The sequence below is a fragment of the Macaca thibetana genome, chromosome 18 (assembly GCF_024542745.1).
Source record: "Macaca thibetana thibetana isolate TM-01 chromosome 18, ASM2454274v1, whole genome shotgun sequence".
NCBI classification, from domain to species: Eukaryota; Metazoa; Chordata; class Mammalia; order Primates; family Cercopithecidae; genus Macaca; species Macaca thibetana.
Window position 1 is genome coordinate 44,121,103 of NC_065595.1, and position 24,331 is coordinate 44,145,433.

At 42.9% G+C, this 24,331-nt stretch overlaps 3 protein-coding genes across 9 annotated transcripts in view; 1 reads left to right on the forward strand and 2 right to left on the reverse strand.

The window, feature by feature from the left end:
• The window catches only part of KIAA1328 (KIAA1328 ortholog), a 912,897-nt gene that overhangs the window by 584,910 nt on the left and 303,656 nt on the right, over positions 1 to 24,331 (reverse strand). The gene's annotated exons all lie outside the window — the stretch shown is intronic.
• The window catches only part of FHOD3 (formin homology 2 domain containing 3), a 490,096-nt gene that overhangs the window by 124,232 nt on the left and 341,533 nt on the right, over positions 1 to 24,331 (reverse strand). For 4 of the 7 annotated variants that reach the window (XM_050767198.1, XM_050767200.1, XM_050767199.1 and 1 more), the window contains 3 exons: positions 6,637 to 6,726; positions 2,750 to 3,109; positions 2,268 to 2,342 (listed from right to left, as the gene is read on the reverse strand). The exons of the other annotated variants lie outside the window; for them this stretch is intronic. In XM_050767198.1, the coding sequence (XP_050623155.1) occupies positions 2,268 to 2,342; positions 2,750 to 3,109; positions 6,637 to 6,726 (525 nt within the window). The remainder of the gene's footprint in view (positions 1 to 2,267; positions 2,343 to 2,749; positions 3,110 to 6,636; positions 6,727 to 24,331) is intronic. 7 annotated transcript variants of the gene reach the window in all.
• Positions 1 to 24,331, forward strand: part of RPRD1A (regulation of nuclear pre-mRNA domain containing 1A) — a 711,886-nt gene that overhangs the window by 79,461 nt on the left and 608,094 nt on the right. The window lies entirely within an intron of this gene.

The following is a 24,331-nucleotide window of genomic DNA, read 5'->3' on the forward strand; positions in this document are numbered from 1 at the left end:
AACCACAGCAAGTGAACATCACAAAAATCAATAGGAACAAACAATATTTATACAGTATCCAAGTTCCTGTTGGACAAGTGATTTTAAAAGTTTACAAACTTTGCTCAGTTAAATCAAAGTCAACCTTCATTCACAAGCAAGTAGCTTTTCTTTTTTTTTTCCCCACCCCCCCCAATTTGCGTGTATCTTCAACTGGACAGCTTATATATTTCCATTGCTCCCACCCTCAGAACTATAAGTAGTGGTGAAGCTTGCAGACCAAATGGGAAGGATCTGGGGCCCAGGAAAGCCCCAACTAGGGCCAAGACCATCACCAGAAAGACCAGGATCACCACCATGGGCTAACAAGCTCTCTGGGAAAGATGAGATCGCCAACATATTTTTGTTCCAGTCAAATGTTCAGCTCCTAACTTGCACATAGATATTGTTCTTGGAAGGTGTAAGAGTCGTGTTGGATTCATTCCACAAAAACTGTGTGAAAGATAACAACAATCCCGGAACTATAGACCTGGAAGAGACCTGCAGAGAACTTGTAGTTTCAAGGAATTCAAATTTGGTTCACTGGGATAATACAATTGGGGTACAAAAAAAAAAAAAAAAAAAAAAAAAAAAAACCAGAAAAAGAAGAAGAAAAATAAAAAGAAGTTCAGTTCACAACTCCTGGAGGTATACAAAGCCATTCTGGAAATAAGAGGAAATTAATTTTCAGATCCTGAAGTTCCATATCTGTTCTTTTTAAAAATGGATCTTCCCATGCTGCTCCTAGGGTCTCCCAGTGCTCTCCAGCTTCTCCTTCCAAAATCACCTTCCATTTTTAGAAAGAAAAGAAACCCTTGAGCAGGTGAAATCAGTGTGGGGCACTGGCTTGTGCTATAAAATCTCCATGGTACAAGCAAAGGAAAACATCACTCCTGAGGGAATTCCTTAAGAAGTATGCTGGAGGGAGAAGATGGAGCTTTATTTATCCAGGGAAAAACTAGAAGCAAGGTCTCGTGCCTCATCTCTGTCTACCTGCCCACCTGAGAATCGGCCCCAGAAATTAGACTGTTGTCAAGGATGCATATGAGCTCACTTACTTGAACTGAAACATGAAATCAGTCTTCTTCTGACAGAAGTTAAGTCTTACTTGACTAAGGACTGGCTTTGCCAAGTAGGTATACATAGGTATTTTCCAGAATTAAATCGGTTAAACCTGAAGCCCCAAGGTTTTGAAAAAAATATAAAGCATATATACAATAGACAAATTACATCAACGATTTAAATGTATAATAAAAATAAAACTGTAGACAGGCTTCTTAAAACTTGGAGGGAAACTTCAAAATTCTTTCAGGTTATATGTAAGTAAACATTGTTAATGATCATAGTTTAGATTAGCCCTCCTATTAGATGAAAGGTCTGATACCCATAAAGACTGGTTATTTTCATGGTATGAAGGAGCTCCCTTCAAGGTTCAGGTCCTATAAGCCTTCATTTAAAACATGGTGCAGCTTCATGTTGACTAGGGCACCCAGGCTGGGGTCCCCCAAACACTGGCTCTGGCAAAAGCATCTTGCTGTCAAGGACTTGCCTTGGCAGGGTGTGGCGAGTGCAGTAAGGAGAGAAAGTGACCAACTGCCCAAATGACAGACAGCAGCACCACGTATGGATCAGAAAACGACTCTGGAACAGGCTCCCTGGGGTTGAAACCTCCCTCCAACATACTAGCTGAGTGACTCTGTTCAAGGTACTTAGCCTTTCTGTGCCTCAGTTTCTTCACTGTAATAAGGGCTTGTAATAGAACCTACCTCTCAAGGGTAAAGTAATACTTTAAAGTACTAATTTCATGGAAAATACAGGACATGGCTCAAAAAAATGCTCAATAAATGTCAGCTATTATTATAATTAAGATGAAATGGTCATTAGAATGATCAACTATTGATTTTTGGACAACTGATTGTTCAAAATATGCCAACTCTATTTCTAGTTCCCCACTCCAGCAGAGAGTTCATAATGCAGGCAAGAGTGAAAGATATTCATACAGGCAGACACCTGTTAAACATTCTCGGGGGAGTTCTGATTTGCACACCTCCCTCTGCCCCCATCTCCATTTTTTATAAGATTTAAGTGTTCACAGTAAAATGATGTCATTATATTAATACCTATGAAGTGGTTCAAACTGTAATTGTGTGTCACGTTATGGGAAGATATTAGCATTCTTTGAAAAGAAAAATGCATACATTAGAATATAAAACAAAGCTATAGAAAAGGGAAAGAAAATAGACACCCACCTATTAGAAGAGAAAGATCGGAAGTGGTAAGGCTCAGAGGCAGAATATGTGCTCAAAGAGACAGAATCAGAGGAACTGTCAAAGGAAGAAAAGCCTGCTCACAATGTGGCACAGAAAGACAGCAAAGGACTTTGATACATTCTTCAGGGTCAAAAAGACTTCATGCCACATGGCTTGGTACAAGATGTACAAATTTGGACACATTATACATATGTAAAACCTTACATTTAAAAACCCATTATTAATAATCATATTTTAACAAATAATCCCCTTAATTCAAACAGATGACAATTTTCTCTGCATCTTCCATAAACACTGGTCATTATTTAGTCAGGGGTCAGCAACTTAATGCCACAGCTGCTCCCTCCTTGGGCTGAAATCCACAAAAAACATGGCAGAAGCCAAGCCAACGGGTGCAGTTAACACACTGTGTTCTCCTCCCCGAGTTAATCTCAAACAAGCCTCCAGGTGAGCAAATCTACCTGCTTTCCTTCTGGGACTCTGCTTCCTTCTCCTTGGTGGACAGGGGGGAGTCCTCAAAGTCATAGGAGAAGAGGTGGAAAGGGCTGTGGGGCACGTAGGGCAGCTTGTCTATGGTCGGTGACACCTTCAGGGAGCCGGGTGTGGCGGAGGAGGGCCGAGCAGCTGAGGCAGGGGGTGACAGGAGGGCAGATGGGATGGCCTCAGGCCCAGAGGACCCACTGCGCCAGGTGGTCCCGCCTGCCGTGCCAGCCAGAAGCGGCTTTCCCTGCGAGCTGGCATTCGAGACAGCAGGGAGGGCAGAGCTCTTGGGAGCAGCATCCTTTCCAGTGGGGCTCTGCCCTGAGGCAGGGCTGACCTTGCTGTTGGGCCAGCAGGGAGGAGGAGGAAGAAGAAAAAAGATTTGGGAGAGAGGGAGCAAAGGTTAGGAAAAAGAGAAAGACAGACAAAAAGCCACTTCTGTACTGTTATCACTCCCTTCAGAGTCCAGCTGTGTTTCTCGAACTGCAGCATAAAAGCCTGTCACCAGAAGTTTTGGTTGCCCCAGCAATCCTGAAGTTTGTCAAACCGGCAGGTAAGACTTACAGAGGGCAAGGAGGTGGCTCTCAGGCCAAACCTGGCCTCCAGGCCTAAGAGACTTGGGAATTTACTGGAACCCCAAAGACTCTTCCGCACCCGGCCCTTCCCATGTGTCTCCCTGCTGCTTGTGTTGGCATCTGAATTTCCACGATTGGCACTTCATCTCTGTCTTGCTCAAATAGCAGATCTGTCCTCCTGCTAAAAAGCCCAACCTTGAGGAAGAGGTATCTCACAAAGCCATACGCTTCAGTAACTGCTTCCAGAATCTTTCATGAAAGCAGGTATGGCTAAGAGAAAAGGAGAACAAATGCCAGTGAGGAATGCAAAGAGCTAAAAAGAGGTGCCAGGACAATAAAGCCAAATTTTGCCCATTTCATACTTTTCTCCAGGACCTCCCACTGCATCTGTGACATTCAGACTCCTTCAGACAGGCCTGATTCTGCCACAGTTCCAGGTATAAAATCCTGACCTCAGCCCCTCCACACACAGTAACGATGGGAGGTGATGCGTTCATTGATTGTGGTCATCATTACACAATGTATACATATATCAAATCATCACTTTGTAAACCTTAAATATATACAACCTTTTTGTTTTTTTGAGACAGAGTTTTGCTCTTGTTGCCCTGGGCTAGAGTGCAATGGCATGATCTTGGCTCACTGCAACCTTTGCCTCCCAGGTTCAAGCGACCCTCCTGCCTCAGCCTCCCAAGTAGCTGGGATTATAGGCGTGTGCTATCACACCTGGCTAATTTTGTATTTTTAGTAGAGATGAGGTTTCACCATGTTGGTTAAGCTGAACTCGAACTCCTGACCTCAAGTGATCCACCTGCCTTGGCCTCCCAAAGCGCTGGGATTACAGGCGTGAGCCACCAAGCCTGGCATTATATACAATTTTTAATTTGTCAGTTAAATATCATAAAACTGAAAAAAAAAAAAGAGCTTTCCATCTTCAGGGGGCTGGATTTAGACACTTGGATATTTTAACAGATACATTTATAACCTGGGAATCTATGTTAAACTTTGCATTTTTCCAGTCCTCTCCCAGAGAAGTTGGCTCCCAGCCATGTTCGTGTGAACATGGAATGTGAGCCGTCTTCTTTCTCACCTCACTTTCCCACCTCAAATTCAGAGCTCTACCTGTATGCAAGAGCAGGAACACACCAGTTTCCCTGGATTGATGGGAAGATGGCTATGCTGTAGTGAGCCGAGGGCAGTGCCTCCGGCAGGGAGCACACATTAAGCAGAAGCCAGCAGAAGCAGGGCAGCAGAGACACCAACCCAATATAAGGAAGGGGAAGTCCTTTACGGTCTCAGAAGTTTACGCCAGAGAACAAATAACATCCAGATGAAGGTTAATGAATACCTAGGTACTATCAAGATCAAGCTCTGCTATTTAACATGCACATGTTTATTTCCTAAAACTGAAAGCCCAATCGTCTCTGGTAAAGGATGCCCTCCGGCATCACTTTGTGGAGTCAGAGACTCTTCCGGGCATAAGATAAACAATCATCTGCCTGTATAAATAACAATCCTAGGCAGAGACAGCACACCATTAATGGGGATGCCTTTGAAGGCCACCTTTTCCAGCCAGATTCTTCTATCTGGTCTGAAGGGGCAGAAGCCTGTGCATACCTGAGGGTTTAAGGGTTAGTGCGGGTGGGACAGAACATGCACCTTTCAGCAGATAGGGAGGCATATCCCTGTTTCAGTGATAGTCTACAGAATTTCCTACAGCTCTTTTTTTTTTTTCTTTTTTTTTTTTTTTTTTTTTTTTTTGAGACGGAGTCTCGCTCTGTCGCCCAGGCTGGAGTGCAGTGGCCGGATCTCAGCTCACTGCAAGCTCCGCCTCCCGGGTTCACGCCATTCTCCTGACTCAGCCTCCCGAGTAGCTGGGACTACAGGTGCCCACCACCTCGCCCGGCTAGTTTTTTGTATTTTTTAGTAGAGACGGAGTTTCACCGGGTTAGCCAGGATGGTCTCGATCTCCTGACCTCATGATCCGCCCGTCTCGGCCTCCCAAAGTGCTGGGATTACAGGCTTGAGCCACCGCGCCCGGCCCCTACAGCTCTTTTTCAACTGAAGGTGGGATGGCAACCAACATCCTCCCTTCCCAGAGCACCTCTAAGTAATCAGTCACTAGCTCTAAGCACAGCAGGGGCTCTGTTTCATGCTGATCTTTCCTGAAATGTGTGGCTAATTCTCTATCATCAGCTCATTCCTTTCCTCTCCACGTCCTGCTGGCTTCTTCTCAGTCATTTCCAAATAGGGGCATCAGTTTGTCATCAGTTTGTCAGTTCAGAGAAGATTCTATGACCCCTGGGCATGGCAGGAGTCTGAGTGTCAAATAAGCCCATCTGAGAACTTGCGTGCTGCACACTGCTAGCCTGGCAGATGAGACATCCGTAGCAAAGACTCCATTAAATCTAAAGTTGGCAAAGATTTTACTTGGATTCATCCAAGATCCTTTTGATTTTGCTTATTTGTTGGAAAAAAAAAATACAGTAAAAATGTTCATTTGCAGTGGCAATCAATTAAGTGAAGAAAACCATTCGATTTTAGAATTATGTCTGAATACTGGAAAAAGAAACTACCTGTGAGCAGTTTTTATTGTTTTATACAGACATCATTTGGCGAAAATAGCTACAGAATCTAAAAAAATCTGCAAGGTGCCCATGGCTGTCAGCATTGCCTGAGGATAGAAAGAAAGCACCGTGCGGAGGAGGTGAGTAGAGGACAGCAAACTCCCCAAAGGGCTACAGAGTTATATGTTAGTTGTCTTGGGTGCGAAAATAAATACTGGGAAATTTTGCTATGATGCATGGGGTGAAAGCGTTCCTGCTTGTTCCAATAAAAAATAAACCTGAATCATTAATATAGTAGTTATCCACACATTTTAGCTAATAGTGTAACTGGTAAAATCGAGAAGAAGGGAACACGTGGAATTCTTCTTACTACAATGCTGAAAGGGTGAGAATCTTCTTAGGGGAGATGAGCCTTTTTAGTCACCATCAATCTGGTTGAGCTAAAGCATTCAATGAGGGAGGGAATGGTGAGGAGAAAACCAGTGATTTTTCCATAAAGTGTGGTTAGGAAGGCAGGATTTCAATAAAAAGTGCAGTTCTCTAATGAAAACATGCTCAGGTATTTCTACAAAACCAGTGGTTCTGTGGCTCTGTGAACAGGGTAAGTAAGAGTTTGGAAGTGGGAGTCAATGAGGAAGGGAGGTGGCCACTAGAAGGTGGTGAACTATCATTAGGAAGGAGTCTCCCACTTTTAGTGTGAGCTTGGGAGGCTCCAGTCCTAGGTACCTGTCCTTGCCCTGACAGGAAGCATCATCCTCTCTCTCTTCTTCGGAATTGGGCTCCGTGATTGGCTGCTCCTCTTCCTCCTCCTCCTCCCTGAGACAAAGCCAGGAAAAGAGAAATGCACAGAGACAAGATGGAAAAGTGAGATGAGCATTACAAACAGGAAGATGAGGCAAAAAACAGACAAAAAACAATGAAATAATAATAATAATAAAACAGCTAGCTGAAATGAAGAAAAGCACACTCAGTCTGTTAGGAGGCAAGAGACAGTTCTGAGATGTGGGACTTTAAATGCAGAGTGGAGATGTAAGAAAGCAGAAGAGGCCAAATATCTTTGTCAAGCTGGCTAGATGCCACTACCGTGCACCCCCTACACGCAATTCAGAGAAGCTTCTGGCCGTGGGCAGACCTCCTCTGTGGTTTTTCTCCTCCACACAGAATCATCCAGTAAAGGTTTTTGGTGATCACCAGCTGCTGCAGCAACCAGAGTCCTCACATCTTTACTGCATCCCTCTTGATTAGAAATCACCAGGGGTCAGGTCAATTTGGCACGGACTAACCTCCATGGTGGACCTATGGTTTCAGCATGCCACCCCTCATTCTCCACGAATGGCCATCCCAGATTCTCAATGAGTGTGTTTCAGGGGTGCAGTTCCACTCCCACTTCAAGGGTAGCACAGTCTAAGTGGGGCCAATTCATGTCACACCTGGGGTTTCTCCTGGTACCATCAGGGATGACTCACTATAAGGACACCCTGAGTCCAAGAAAAACATAGTTGAAACTGGGAGAAAAGGAGAGGAAAGCAGTCCCCCTGACCATTTTAATGCCTGTATCCAGCAATTCTGGAGCTCCACCCTAGCCTTTCACCAATGGAAGATAATAAATTCTCGTTGCGTAGGGTAGGTTCAATTGGGTTTTGTCCTTGCAGCTAAATACAGACTAAAAACTTTAATAACTGGGACATTCTCTTTCTCTGGCCTCTAAGTCCTGTCAACATCTGACTTATGTGGCCATGGTCCACATGGAACACCTGTTCAATGCACTGCTGGGCTTCTCAATCCCTTGCCTTGCTGAACTCCAGTGACTTCCACCTTTAGCCCCTCCCACTCCAGACCTCACTGTCATACAGAACTAGTCCAATTTGGAAATCTTACATCCAATCTTCCCACCCCTGACCACAAGCTCCCATTCACCCAAATCTCTCATTCCTTTCCTCCCACCCAAATTCTTCAACTTCCTAATGCATGTGCAGCTTCTACTTTCTCAATGTCCCCAACACCTTCTTGCTTTCAGTCCTTATGGATCCACCATGTCTCAATCCAGGCATCATCTACCAGGATCTTTAACTCTGTCATCCCACTGTCCTTCAGCTGTGTTTTTTCCTTTTTACCAACATATAAAATACATAAAGAAAAGTACACAAACCACTGAATTTTCACAAAACAAACACCTATCTAACCAGCACCCCCTTAATGCTCCTTTCCAATTGCTTCCCTCTCCCACCCCACATCAAACAGTATAAGTTAGCTTTGCCTCATTTTATTCTCCATCTAAAAGGAATCACAATCTGCCTAGCTTTTGCTCAACATTACACCTGTTACATATACTTACATATACATATACGAAATAGTTACACATACTCGAAGGTCATTCCTTCTTATTGCTGTATTTCAGTAGTTTACCCATTCTATTTCTGATGACACTTGGGTACCCTTCAATTTGGGGCTATTTTGAATAGTGCTGTCATAAACAGTGTAGTACATGTCTTCTGGTGAACATATGTATATATTACTGTGTACTATATCTTGGGATGAAATTTTTGGGTCATAAGATATGCTTGAGTTCATCTTTATTAAAAGCTGCCATTTAAAAAAATGATGGGACTAATTACCATCCCCATTAAGTAGTAGATGAGCATTCTGGTTATTTTACATTCTTGCCAAGATGTGATAATTTTGTCTATTTTAGCCATCGATCTGTATGTAGTGATGTCTCACTGTGCTTTTAGTTTGCTTTCTCTGATGACTAATGAAGTTGGGCACACTGTAACTCTTTTAATCTCCATTTGCATATGCTCTTCTTTGAAGTGTCCAAGTAATTTTTTGCCCGTTAAAAAAAATGAATTGTCTTTTTTCTTTATTTGAAGAAGTGTTTTTTTGGAGACCAAGTTTTGCTCTTGTTGTCTAGGCTGGAGTGCAGTGGCACGATCTTGGCTCACTGCAACCTCTGCCTCCTGGGTTCAAGCGATTCTCCTGTCTCAGCCTCCTAAGTAGCTAGGATTACAGGCACCCACCATCATGCCCAGCTAATTTTTTTTTTTTTTTTTTTTTTTTTTTTTTAGTAGAAACGGGGTTTCATCATGTTGGCCAGGCTGATCGCAAAATCCCGACCTCAGGTGATCCAACCACCTTGGCCTCCCCAAGTGCTGGGATTACAGGCATGAGCCACCACACCCGGCTTAGGAAGTGTTAATATCATTTGCCCTTTGTCATTTATATGTGCTGTAAACATCTTTCCCTTCTCTGTGTATTGTCTTTCATTCACTTCATGTCATCTTTTAATAAACAGAAGTTCCTAATAAGGTCCTGTTTATCTTTGTTTGATGGCTAGTGCCTTTGTGTGTTGTTTTAATTTTTTTGTTGCTGTTGTTTATACCAGGTCTTAAAGATAGCCTCCATGTGTCCTTCTAAAAGCTTTATTTCACTAACTTTCACATTTACATTTGTAGAGTCTCTAACTGATTGTTGTTATCATGTAAGATAGGGGTCAGATACATTTTTTTCCCTAGGTCGATATGCAATTAGCCCAGAACCATTTAGTAAAGGGCCTTCTCTCTGCTTCAGTATCTTGTTCACAAATCAGGTAAATATATATTAAAATATATATTTGTAGATTTCTGGACTTTTTCCTACAAGTCAACTTGTCTTTTGCTGTACTATTGATAGGGATTATGTTGAATATATATACAAATTTGAAGAACTGACATCTTTGCTATGTTTTTTAATCTATGGTTGTGATATAGCCTTTATTTAGATTTAATCTTACTGCTATCTTAATTTTTCTTAGTAGTGTTTACATTTTTACAGAGGTCTTAGGTATCTTTAAATTTATTTTTAGGTATAAATTTGGATGATACTGTACATATTATCGAACTCTAAATTTTATTTTCTATTTGTTGATGTTATATAGAAATAAAATTAACTTTTTGTAAATTTTGCTTGTATCCAGCAATTTTTCTAAATTAATTATACTGTTTCTAGAGTTTCTTTTAGATTTCCTCTGTAGACAATCACTTCATCACTAAATAATGATGGCTTTCCTTACTTCGTTCCAATTCGTCTGTACTTCCTTTTCCTTGCCCTAGCCCACTTGCTAGGATCTCCAACATTATGATGAAATGGAGACAGTGATGCTTCCTTTTCTTGTTCCAAATCTCAGGGAAAAGTATAAGATTTGTCATAGATTTTTTTGGTAGATAGTCTTCATTAAAAAATTTTCTTCTAATCCTAGTTTGCTAAAAATCTTTGTTATAAACAAGTATTAAAGTTCTGCCAAACGTCTTTCCTGCATTTTTTAAAGATAATCATATGATTTTTCCTTTTTTCCGTTAAAGAGTTAAAAAGACTGTTTTTTCAAAAAAATGTTAAACCAACCTTGCATACCATAAATAAAAATAAAGATAATACATTTTGTTGGCCGGGCGCAGTGGCTCAAGCCTGTAATCTCAGCACTTTGGGAGGCCGAGACGGGCGGATCACGAGGTCAGGAGATCGAGACCATCCTGGCTAACATGGTGAAACCCCGTCTCTACTAAAAAATACAAAAAACTAGCCGGGCGAGGTGGCGGGCGCCTGTAGTCCCAGCTACTCGGGAGGCTGAGGCTGGAGAATGGCGTAAACCCAGGAGGCGGAGCTTGCAGTGAGCTAAGATCCGGCCACTGTACTCCAACCTGGGCGACACAGCGAGGCTCTGTCTCAAAAAAAAAAAAAAAAAAAAAAATACATTTTGTTGTAATGTATTATCTTTTTATATACAGCTAGATTCTATTTCTTAATAATTTAAGATTTTCTTTTTTTTTTTACCACCTATTTTAGAAAGAGATTGATCTGTGATTCCCCTTTCCATAATGTGCTTGTCAGATTTTGAAATCAAGGTTATGCAGGCCTTACAAAGAGGTAGGTAGAGGGATTGAGAGTTATGTAACTAAGAAGGGAGAGATGGATCTGGACTCGGGGTGACTCTAACAGAAACAAAGAGAGTAGTGAGATAGCATCCCTTCTGTCACAGCAGAAGCCACAAACAAGCACATCTAAGCCATCCTTCTTTTTTTTTTTTGAGACCGAGTCTCACTCTGTTACCCAGGCTAAGATGCAGTGGTGCGATCTTGCCATCTCGGCTCACTGCAGCCTCTGCCTCCTGAGTTCAAGTGATGCTCGTGCCTCATGAGTAAATGGGACTACAGGCATATGCCACCGTGGCTGGATAATTTTTGTATTTTTAGTAGAGATGAGTTTTTACCATGTTTGCCAGGCTGGTCTCAAACTCCTCACCTCAAGTGATCCACCCACTTCAGCCTCCCAAAGCCCTGGGATTACAGGCATGAGCCACTATGCCTGGACTAGCTATCCTTCTGTGCTTGGCATAGTACACCCTCATACACCACCCCCCACCAGCCTCAGACTTCTTTTCCTCCATCTGCTCCCACAGCCACCAAACTATACCTACAACCTCCATCATGAGGCCACCTTCCCTCAGCTTGATCAGGATTTTGCAGGTGTTATTACTTCTGGTCCACACAGAACACCCTCCGCCTTGCCAACCCATGGGCCTCTCCTCTTTAAAACAAAACACTGAGCCCCTCCCTCCAAAATTCCTTGATTCCATTTACTCTCCCAGGTAGAGATGGAGACGTTCTGGAGCCAGATTGCCTGGGTCTGGTCTTCAGTTTCAGCACTTTTGAGCCCTGTGACCTTGGACCCCACTTTACTCATCCCTACATGGGGGAGCAACAGTACCTATCTCCTAGGAGGAATGCATTAATATGTAAAAGCACTTTGTCTTTTTGATCCATCTCTTTTTCCAACGGCTGTCTCACAGATATTTAAAGACAGCTATCTGAACCTACATCCCAAGCTGTCTTCTCTTTGGGTTCAACATCCTCAGATCCCACAAGAAATTTTCATATGATGTGTGTGTTGTAGCTTTGCTATCACAAGTGGCAGGGCAGAACCAAGGGTGAACAGCACAATGACCCACTTGGAGGGCCCACATCCAGGATGCCCTGTGACCAGAGCACTGGCCTTGCCTATAATGCAAAGGGATGGAGAAGGAAATACTCTCTCTTGAGGCACAGGACTTTCGAGGCTTGATTTTATTTAGTTCCAGTCTATGATAAAATCAGTCAAATGAAATGATTTTTATGCTAATAATATTTAAGACTGAATAATTCTGACAACTTTGCTTTTTCTCAAGCTAGATTTTCTTATAAAGGATAACTTAATTGTGTTCATATTGTGCTAAGGAATTCTGGGTGTGTGGCCTTTGGCTTTCCAATACCTCCACAGGTCTTTTGCTTGTGATTGATAAGGAGTTACTCCGGGGCACAGGCCTGTTCCAAATCCATTAGGTATTTTCCTTTTCACCGCAAACAGTCCCAGATTTGAGGTCACCTTTTCAAGTTGGAAAAGCAACCCAGAGGCCTGTAGCCTGACCAGTTCTTCGGGGCCTAGTTTCCAATAAAGCCAATTTAATGTCTTGGATTTGAGTCTCAGGCTAATGGGTCATGTTTCTCAGGCTTCGAAACACCAAAAGGAAAATGAATGTTGCTGAGCTCTTTCAGAAACACAATACAAACATTCAAAATAATGTTAAAGTATGTTCTAAGACCAAAGCAATCAGAATGAGGAAAAGTTGAGCAATACACTGGGAGCAGACATTTGCAATATATCTAATAGACAAACTCAAATCAAGAATATATGAAAATATATTTTAAACTTCAAAAGCACAACTATAAAATGAATGAAATACATGAACACAGCCAACAAACTTGTATGAAGAGGTATTTTATCCTGATTATCAATCAGGGCACTATAAATTAAGGCCACAATGAGATACCATTTTCTATCTACTTGGTAAAATTAGAAGTCTAATGATACCAAGAGATGAAAAGAATGCAAGTCAACTCACTCATATATTGTTGATACGAGGATATCTAGGTATAACGTGGCAAAATAATTAACACTATCTTGTAAAATTAAAAATATCATGACCTAAAAGTGGCATTGCTATAGCCTAGGGCAGTGATTCTGAACCAGGGTTATTCTGCCCCCACCCCCAGGGGACATTTGTCAATATCTGGAGACATTTTTAGTTGTCACAACAGGAGTGGAGGGCAGGGAGTACTATCGCCATCTAGTGGGCTGACACAAGTATGCTGTAAAACATCCCACAATGCACAGAATAGCCCCCACGACAAAGAATTATTCAGTTCAAAACGTCAACAGTGCTCAGGTTGAGAAACCTTCCCTAGGGATACTGAAGCACCAGTGTACTAGGATGAGAGTCCAAGAATGTTCTCGGCAGCACTATCTGTAATTGTCAAAAGCTGGGGAAATGACCCAAATGCCCACCAAAGGGCAAAAATACATAAAGATTGTGGTAAATTCCAGGCAGTGAAAATCCATATTGCCAGCTTCACATGACAATATGGACGACCACCAGAAACATAACGCTGAGTGACCAAAACAAGTCCAAGAAAGAACATACATTTACAACGAAGTGCAGAAAATGAGAATTATATAATGTGTCATATGTGTGTAATAATACTTAAAAAATACAACCATTGAAGTAGAGGGAAAAAAGTAAAAAAAAATACTGAAAAAAAAAACCCACAATAAAACCCCATAAGACAGTGATAAACACATATTTAAGTGTTGGTTACTCAGGCCTAGGGATGGGAGAGTGGGAAGCACAGAGATGGAACTTAGAAGTAACACCTTGCTTTTTAAGTTAAGTCATAGTCTCCTTGATGTTCTATTATATTCATAAATATTATATAAAATAAACCAGAAGATAGTCATGCACAGACCAGTGATGACAATGTGTCATGAACCAAGGATTATAATTAACCCAACTCTGTACAATTAGGATTTTTAAAATATGTAATGAAACAGTTTTTTTAAACTTTTATTTTAGGTTCAGGGACACATATGTATGAGTGTTATATAGGTAAACTACATCCCAAGGGTTATACAGATTTCTTCACCCAGGTACTATGCCTAGTATCCAATAGTTATTTTTTTCCTCTTCCTCTCGCTCCTCCCATCCTTTGCCCTCAGGTAGGTCCTAGTATCTGTTGTTCCCCTCTATGTGTCCATGTGTTCTCATCATTTAGCTCCCATTTATAAGTGAGAAGATGCAGTATTTGGTTTTCTGTTCCTGCATTAGTTTACTAAAGAGGCAGTGTAATTATGCGGCAAGGGCTTTATCTCCTTCTATTTAACTTTTTTTTTTTTTTTTTTTTTTTTTTGAGACTGAGTTTTGCTACGTTACTCAGGCCGGAGTGCAGTGGTGCGATCTTGGTTCACAGCAACCTCCACCCCCCTGCGCCCCCCGAGTTGAAGCAATTCTCCTGCCTCAGCCTCAGTAGCTGGGATAACAGGCATACACCACCACACTCAGGTAATTTTTGTAATTTTAGTAGAGACAGGGTTTCACCATGTTGGCCAGGCTGGTCTCGAACTCCTGACCTCAAGTGATCCACCCGCCTCAGCCTCCCAAAGTGCTGGGATTACAGACACAAGCCACTGCGCCTGGCTTAACAAACTTTATTGAGCACTTATGTGCAAAGATGCTGGGGTGCAGTAGCTAAACGAAGTCCCCACCCTCAGATTACAGACCAGTGACGGAAGAGACACTAAAAACTCACTGTAGCAGGAAGTATTCAACCCATGGGGCTCAAGTTACTCGAAAAGATTCTACCATGCTGTTGAAGCAAAACTTGGCTGTTTAAAGCCAAAGAGGACCTGAGTAAGGGACAAGATGGAATTCTGCACATGACATTCCCTTGTGAAACATGTCAACTGACCTAGGATCAAGTCTAATTTGCCTCGCTAATCTCTAATCCCTTATCACCTCTCCAACTTCATCTTCCATTCTCCCTTTGTGAACCTTCCAACCCAGTCTTACACAGTCTACTGATATGTCAAGCTTCCACTGAACACCAAGGGCATTTCATTCTTGGAGTCCTTGCAAGAGCCATTCTTCCTGAGTAGAGTTACTTTTCCTGCTCTGTTTCTCCAGGAGACCCCGCCCAGAGCCCTGGCTCCGAGAGACATCCAATAAGTATTTGCTGCCTGCTGCAGTTCCATGGCCCTGAGGACCTGCACAGCATTCAGCACAGAGGCTCTTGCTATGGATGATCCAAGGGTAAGACTGACAATTACTTGCAGATGACCTCAGAGATCTCCCCATGTTGCAGAGATGAAGGATGGGGTCTAGAGAGGGCAAGATCAAACAAGTTGCCAGTAAGAACTCTGATCTCCTAACATCCAGGCCAGACTCCTTTATGCCATGCCAGGCTACCCCATGAAACTAAAGCAGAATCTAAACTGTTTTCATCATTGCACGGTTCCTTCTAAGCAACAGTCTCCTGAACTGTGCCTGTCAATCCTTCTTTCACACAGCACAGAGAAAAATAACACCTTGTACTGGACAAGGCTATGTACGGCTCCCAGAAGATCAGCCCAGAGCCCAGTCACCCTAGACTTGCCTAGTTGTCCTGAAAGCCTGGAGGAGCAGTGTCTTATGACCCATTTGTGGCAACTAGTCAAAAAGCTGTCTTAAGGTTTAGATAAAATGCAGACATTTAAACTGTCCCATTTAGTTCCATAAAATGCATAGGGCATATAAGATATTCATAGAAATATTTTGCTACATTTTTGGTAAAGAACGTGGCCCTCTGGTCTTGGTCTGCAGCCTTCTGTGTTACTGAATCCTTAAATTGCAGTTTGATCTTGGCCTCACAGTGACTCACACTTTGCTAACTTTAAGGCTGTTTCTAGGTCACTAAGGGCCCAAGGTAACATTTGAAAACTTCTAATTAGCAATCGTACTCAGTTAAGACAAATACCTGGCCAGCTTGAATCAGTGATTTCACTTAAAAGTAGAGTTTTGTTAGCCATCAAGTTTTTAAAAAAGTTTCTGCAAAAGATTTTTACCAGCCAAGAGAATGAAAAGACATCTAACAGAGCCCAGCTGTTGCTCCGATGTTTCCATGGTGAGAACCCAAAGTTAGACAGGAAAGAATTTATTGTCCCTGTAGCATGCAAAGTTTAGGAGGAGTATAAAGTATAGCTCATGGATCCCAAACATACCCAAGAAGCTGGACTATGGGCTAGTACCTTAATACATAAGCCATTATTTTGCTATTTTGTTTTAGAATCAAATAAATATTAAAGGGTCAAGCATATTATTTCTGCTGAAACATGGAGTAGTTTAACATAATGGAATTCAAGTCTGCAGAATACAAACATCAACAGAAAAAAAAACTCAATTAGTAACTGGGGTTACAGATTCATTCAAGTGTAAAACAAATGAATCTAGTGATAACTACAGACTATGAGGCTTCTCAGCAGTTTCTGTGTATACCTTGATTTTGTGTTTAAAAAAAAAAAAACTTTATTCTAAACCACAGATATTCATTGCTTTAAATGTCCCTCAGAAGTTGACAGAGCAGAAGTTGACAGAGAAACTAGGATGAAGGTAGGCTGCATTTTTCTAAGAACTTTGGAAAGAGCAGGAACTAAGCATAGTCCCCTCCTGAGATTTCAGGAAGGCAGCCTTCAGAGGCAAAACAACAGCCCTGCTCAGGGTCTGGTTTGAATCTGTCCTGAGACCTTTGTGGATCCAGGTCTTATTTCACTCTTAAAATGAAGGGAAATACACTGGAATGGAAGACTCCAGTTCTGGCTGCTATGACTAAACAATCCAATTGTGTGGACATGAGACATGTTTTGTCACTTCCAGAAGTTGTACAATGACTAATCTCATGTGTGTTTTTCACATATGGAAAGAGACCACCCTCCTAAACCAGGACAAGCTCAAGGCTGTTGAGGGTGACCTTGGGAGGTCCAGCAATGGGGGCGACTGACACTCTCTCTAATGCATGCCTCAACGCTTCATGCCTCTCCAACCACTGGCAACCTCCAGCCTAGAGATTCGCATCCTTAAGGCATATTCTTTTAAAATGTGAATGGTCAGGCCCTCCTTTCAGAAACTGCATTCAACTGTTCTGCGGTAGAACCTGAACATGGGTTATTTTAGATGCCTGGCAGGGTTGAGACTACCCTGGCCTAAGTTATCAATGTTTCTCACAGTAGCTTGGCATGAATAGCCATGACCCATGTCCCTGCTGCCACCCTTCCTCGCCTCCTATCCTATCCCCACCAGGCCGGCAGGCAGGCAGACAGGCAGCTTTTCAGATGGGTACAACCGAGCCTCACATGCTAATAACTGGACTCTGTGCTGTGGTTTCCCAGGCCCTGCAGGACCTGGTCTGCTCACCGTGCAACCTCATCTCCACCCTGTGCCACCTGTCTCCAGCCATACACTACAGCCTCACCTCCCGAGATGCCTATTAGATACCCAGCTATACCAAGCCCTTTTCTCCCTTTGCCACTGTACATGGCACACCCTTGGCCTGGGGAGCTCTTCTCTGACTCTTCTCATCCTTTGGGACTCAACCTAAATGCATGAGGAGGTTTTCTGGATCAGCCCCATCACACTTTTCTCTTTTCTAAAGAGTTTTTGTTATTTTAATGAATATTTACTTACAGGAATTCATACTCCCTTTGAGAAAGGAAGTATGCTTATACTACTACTGATAACAGTTAAGCCCCCTTTGACCAGAAATAACCACTGTTATACATTTGGTGGGTAAACTTCTAGATTTAAAAAAAACCATATTATTCTACAATCTTTTTACACAGCAAATGATTTGACAACTATATTAGCACTTCTGGTATTGGTATTGTGCATTTCTTCTACCTGCTGGTGGCATCTACCACATAAATCATCCAAAAGTAATAGATGTTTTACTGACCTAGCTAGTCCCCAATTGTTCACCACGCTGTACCACAGGGATGCAGTAACGCCTCTTCCTGTCCACATCCTTGTGCACTTCTGGAAGGCCTCCTCAAGGATATATTCTTATATTCCTGTAACCCTCTGCCACATGGCCCTGTTGGCTCGCTTCAAAAGCCCTCTTCCAAAGCTACTCATATTTACTTGCTATAATATTTGCACTCTGTCTTATGAAACTGTATGTTTTGTAAGGTTCATGTTCACCACTGTATTCTCAGATCCAAGAACATGGGAGGCACAAGGAAATAGAAGTTGGGGTCTGGTGTGGTGGCTCACACCTGTAATCCTAGCACTTTGGGAGGCTGAGGCAAGAGGGTCACATGAGGTCAAGAGTTAAAGACCAGCCTGGACAACGTGGTAAAATCCCATCTCTACTAAAAATACAAAAATTAGCTGGATGTGCTCACTTGAACCCAGGAGGCAGAGGTTGCAGTGAGCTGAGATTGTGCCACTGCACTCCAGCCTGGGTTACAGGGGAAGACTGTCTCAAAAAAAAAAAAAAAAAAAAAAAAAAAAAAAAAAAAAACAAAACAAACAAACACAAAAAAGAAATAGGAGTTAGATGAATACATGAATATGATTTTGTTCCTTTAGTCCCAGAAGACAGTATTCCTGTCTCAACAAAATCAGTAACTATAATATCAAAGGTCATAAGATGTCACTACTGACGAAGGAGTCTTTTCAGGTAAGGCTACTCTGAAATAACACACCTCGTATTGGGGGCTTCTCTTCTGGAGAGCTGGTGGCCTGCTCGTTTACTTATAGATATGAGCTATCGTGGATGTGGACCCAAGTCCATAAATGCAAAGAAAAACAAAGGTACAGTTCAAGGTACTTCATAGTTGTTTTTTCCTGATTTCATGATCAAAATTATTTGACCCTCCATTTGGAAGGCAGTTTTGCAAAGCTTGTTACGGATGCAAAAATATACAGAAAAAGAAAAAATAGCTTCTGAAGTCTGGTAATTCAGTATGTATTTCATACCGGAAGGCCTGCACACATGCATGCAGTCGTGACATGCCTTACCCCACCATCCCTGCTCCATCCAAGGATCCCTGGGAGACAAATACCTGCACCCCACAAGCCCTGACTGGCCACTTCCTTATGAGGGCTCATCTCTAGTCAGTTTTTAATCTCATGTTTATAAAACCAGAACCACATGGCTGGGGGGAGGGGGGGAAAAAAAAAACCTCAGGAATGAAATTATTTCTCTGGGGCCATGTGGATACTGCAATTGAGTACTCGTGAAGTGTGATATAATAGTCTCTAGATTCCTCACTGAGCTATCATGTCTTCGGGAAGTATGCTCTCTCGGGACAATCAAAGGCATTTCGGCTACAGAGAATCATCCCAAATGTGCCCAGGCTTTCTTGAGTTCTGCAGGGCACTTCCATTTTTTCTTTGCTTTTTGTTTTGCTTTTTTGTTTCTTGAGACACTCACTCTGTCACCCAGGCTGGAGTGCAGTGGTGCAATCTTGGCTCACTGTGACCTCTGCCTCCCAGGATCAAGCAATCCTCCCACCTCAGCCTCCCAAGTATCTGGGACTACAGGTGCGCACCATCATGCCTGGCTAATTTTTGTTTCTGTTTTTGTTTTGTAGAGAGATGATGTTTTGCCATGTTGCCCATGCTGGTCTTGAACTCCTAGGCTCAAGTGGTTCACCTGCCTTGACCTCCCGAAGTGTTGAGATTACAGGCGTGACCCACCATGCCCGGCCTCTGCAGGGCACTTTCTGAGGGCCAGGAACTGGCTTCCCTATCCTTTGTCTTTCTCTGCCTCCCAAGGATCTCTCTGGGGAACGCAGGCTTTCCTTGGGATGGCTGTAGTCACTCACTTATTCTATTTACTTAACAACCTCTGTGCCAGGTGTACTTATGCTAAGCAGTTCATATGGTTCCCTCCTTCAGTACTCACAGGAACCTCTGAGGTAGGGACTATGAATATCCCCATCCACAGATGAGGAGCTGAGGCACAGGGAGGTTCAGAAATTTGCCAGGATCACAGCTAGTAAGCCAGAATTGAACCTAGGAAGTCCAGCTCCAGTGTTCATGCTTCTAACCACTCTACTGTGCTACCTCTGTCTATGATAAATGCTTTGTGGCTGGAAAAAAAAATGCCTCTTCTCTTTAAGGACTGGAAGAAGTCATTAATCCTTCCATCTTTAGATTACTTCCTGAACACCATCAGCTCGTCTGATGATATTCGTGTGCACAGGATGTCCACTAGTTCTCATCTCTTGTCCTGTCACTCTCCCTGCCCATCTCACCAAAGCCCCATTCCCACTAGGAAACTGATGAAACCATGATATAGGGGAACCACGAGACATATTTGGATCATGATTACAGCCTGTGTTAATTCCAATTAGTCTCTGAAACATAAAAATTACCTCATTTAGAAACAATAAATATTTTTTCAACATGAATGTGATGCTTCTGTCATCACCATCAGCCCACTAAGTACAAGCTGGGGACAAGCACGATCTTCTCCAGGTCTCTCTAACTGGGCCTTCTTCAATTTCCAAAGCCTATTCCCAGAAGACTCCCTTACAAAATGATTCACACCAGCATCACCTCTGCCCAGATGGACTTTCTGGCTGTCAAATATGGCCTCTTCAACCTACATGTTCAGGGTTTCATTTCCCTATTTGTTCAACCTTCATCAATGAAGAGTTACCACCAGGCTGCCTCCACAGGCTCTTATCAAGCAAAAATAATCTCATTTCTCTTTCCATGGCTGGATTTGATCAACCCAGCTTAGTACTCCTTAGATAGCCTCTGCTCCATCTCCAAAGGGATCCTGGGAGTTGCAGAGGGCTATGTAGAGATAGATGCTTATTCTCTAGCTGGATGATGCACACCAATGCCTGTGTGGACTGCCAGCAAAAATCAAGCCTTAGAAAGTGCTGTGAACATTCAAAACACAGATGAGAAGGTGCATATTACAGGAGATGTGGGGTTTGGACAGGTCAAAGGGAAGCTTGGCACTAAAAGAAAATTCCCAAAGCAAGTAAAACATTCAACTAGAAACTTGAACATTTCTGTCTGAGGTATGTTCACCTCCATTCCCAAAGTAAATAGCTTGTTTCTTCCAGAGCCCTCATACCACCTAAGTTCACTCTAGCCTGAGAAACAGTCACACTTGATGATAACTGAGTCAAGGTTCATTGACTTGAAATATGGGTGATGGTCTGTTTCTTCATTTCATGAGATGAAAGTTCTGTACATTCTCTTGCAGGTGTTCCCTACCACTTCTCTGCTCACGCAGTTTATTTTTCCTGGGTTAGGGCCTCTAAACCAGAGCTTCAACCATCCTACAGGTACTGGAGTTCCAGAAGTGCCTATCCAACTGACTATGGGAATTTCCACCTGCCTGACCCATAGATACATCCCAGAGCTTACTGACTGGCCTGGGTTACTGATTGCCGGAGAATCACCTCAAGCCTCTTTGTCTTTGTCACCATGGAATCTAGTCACTGTCCTACAAACCACAGCCTCCTGCACTCTCATCATTTCCCTGTACTTTCCCTTCTCTCTGCCCCTGCTTCAGTCAGGCCCCCTCCACTCCTTCCTGACCAGCAAAAGCCCTGCACCAATCTCCTTGTGCAGCCTGCTCTCCCCCAGTGAGCTCCCCACACTGTGCCCAGAATGCTCCTGCAGAAACACTACACTGATTTTCACTTAATCATTTGAAATTCATCAGCAGCTCCACTTGGCCTTAAGGATAAAATTTTGCCAATTTCTTCAGAACCTAGAAAGATCCTCAGATTCAATTCAGGAAAGTTCAAACCCACAAGAAATTTGCAATCTGGTCACAGTGAATATTTGAGAAACCAATCCTTCCCCAGATATTGGGAGCATTGCAAAGTAACTTCTTCCTCATGCCCCAGTGCCTCTGCCTTTATTCAGTACAGTTTTTCCCATTTCCAAGCCCACACTCCCAGCCTTCCCAGACCTCTTCTCTCCAGGCCACCCTTTGCTATTGAACACTCGGCATGAATCTCTTGGACACTGCTGAATCACTGGCTGTATTCCAATCATACTTTTGTCAGGAGGTCACCACCCTTGTCAGTGAATCCCATTTATAACAAGTCACTTACCATCAGATAAATCTTCCCAAGTAGCTACTTGCCACTCATGGTACCAGTGGTTGCTAATCTGGTTGTTGTGAAATCCTCTAGCATGTTTATGCGGGTGCACAAAATATTTTCTCCAGTTCATGTCCATATTCATTTAACAATTATCTTCTTTAACAGAGTAATATCCGTGAATGCTCCAGGGCATGGATTGATGATAATAACAGCACTGGGCAAAGCACATATTTGTGTTAACCCTCCCACCACCGTATTAAGGAGTACAGGCACCATCATCCTGAGTTTACACACAACCACGCCTATGCCCTCCCCCACCTCACCTGCTGCTCCTTCACTGCACACAGCCAGCCTTCCTCCAGGAGCCAGGGCTGAGCAGGTCACCTGCGCTGCAGATTTTGTAGATTAACGTTGTATAACACCTCATCTCATAGTATGTCTTTTGTTTGCAAATAGATTGCTCATTGCCAACTGCTTCCAAGAAAGAGATAGGGCTGCTCTACTATTCTGCTATTCTACTGTAGACCCAGGATGAATTCTCTAATCCTGGCAATGAAGTTTTGTGGACAAAGCATGGGAAACTGTGCTGCCCTAAAACTTAGGCATGTAAACACGTCTTCTTCCTGTCAAAACATGGGAAGATGAGCTCACCCCCCAGCACAATTCCATAATTAGGCTCCCCGATTTGCCCACTACTTCCTGTGGTTGGTGGAGAGATGCCAAAACTCTTCTTCACTCCTGCAGGAAAACAGAAAACAACACCCCTCCAATTGCCTCCCTCCAGCTCTCACCCCAGAGGCATAGCCCCAAGGCTTGGCTACCCGCATCCTACCACCTGCTAGGCCACTAATTGGTATGCATCAGCTATGAGCCCTCAAAAAGTGAGGATGGCTTAGGTCTCTGCTCCTCCACAGCCTCCTGATAATTGATAGTTAACTGTGGCTCCCTTTTAAGTATGAGTTCCGTTCTCCATATCTTCCCTTACTCCATCGCCAAGGTAGTGGTTACTCATGACTAACTGGAAAGCCTAGTTCCAGTGTTGCAGCTATTGCTCTGTACATTTTCAGAAGTCCCCTCTATAAAATGTCTTCAGTGTCCATTCACAAGAAAAACAAGAAATCATTAAGTATGATTTCGGGATCAAAATCAAACAGTGACTAAAAAACAATACAGCTCGCTAACATTACCAAGTTCCAATAAAACAATTGCCAAGTGATTTTTCGCTTTCTCAACAAATCTAACTCGTCCTCAAAAGATAAAACATTCTCATTACTGAACACATTCTATAGACTCAGAAAGTAGTTTCAGGTATGTTAGGTTTTGAGTGCAGGCTATGGAACCTGACTGCCTGAGTCCCAACCCAGCAGAGCCTCTGTAATCTGAGGACAAGCTCCTTAATCTGTGTCTCGGTTTCCTCATCTGTAAAATGGGGACGATACTCCTACCTTGTTCATGGAATTTACAACACATGTAAAATTGTTTAGTCCAATAGCCAACACAAACTTAATCCTCCAAAAATGCTGATGTTAGAGTAGGTAGTTAGGCAGATATGACTAGGGAAGGAGAGTGTCCCCCCACTCCAGGAATGTCAGGTGACCATCAACTGATGGTCTGGCAGTTGTTAAACTGTCTCTTTAAAATAATAATTGGTCACAGCTGGTGCCAGGGAAAGGCAGTCTCCTAAGAGACAGAAAGTCAGTGATCAGCAGCTTCCTGTTAAGATCTCAGGAGTTGGGTGATTGGGCTCAAGCACATACACTAAGAGGCAAAATGGCAGAGTTTAACTGGTATATGACCTTCCTCTAGGACCTCTAGGAACACTGGAAAATAAGGGGAAAACGCCTCAAGTGAGCATGCACACAGTTTCAGTAAACACAGTGCACATGCAGCCCCTCCCAAGTGCCAGCAGGGCACTGCGCATGCAGACAGCCCACTCCAAGGGCAGAATCAGGGGAGAAGAGACACAAACCCTGGAACCACGTCAATGTATAAAACCCCAAGTCAAAGGCCAAAGAGTGCACCTGGATCTCTTAAGGCGCCTGCTTGGCCCTCTTCCAAGTGTATTTTACTTTCCTTTGTTCCTGTTCTAAAGCTTTTTAATAAACTCTCACTCCTGCTCAAAAACGTGTCTTGGTCTCTCACTCTGTCTTTTGCCCCTCAGACAAATTCTTTCTTTCGAGGAGGCAAAAATTGAGTTGATGCAGACCGGTACAGATTCGCCACTGCTAACACTGGCTCCATCCCTATCTCTTCCATTGCTTACCTCCTAGGCACTGAAGGAAGAATAGCATAGCATCTTCCCAGGACAATGCAGAGGCTACAGTTAAAAAGAGGACACACATTGCTGAGCAAGCATGATGCCTAAAAGCCACATGGGACAGGACTCACAAACTGGACACCATAACAAATATATTTAGTGCAGATGATGAGAGGTACCAGAAATTCAGCTAAAAGACATTTGAGAGAC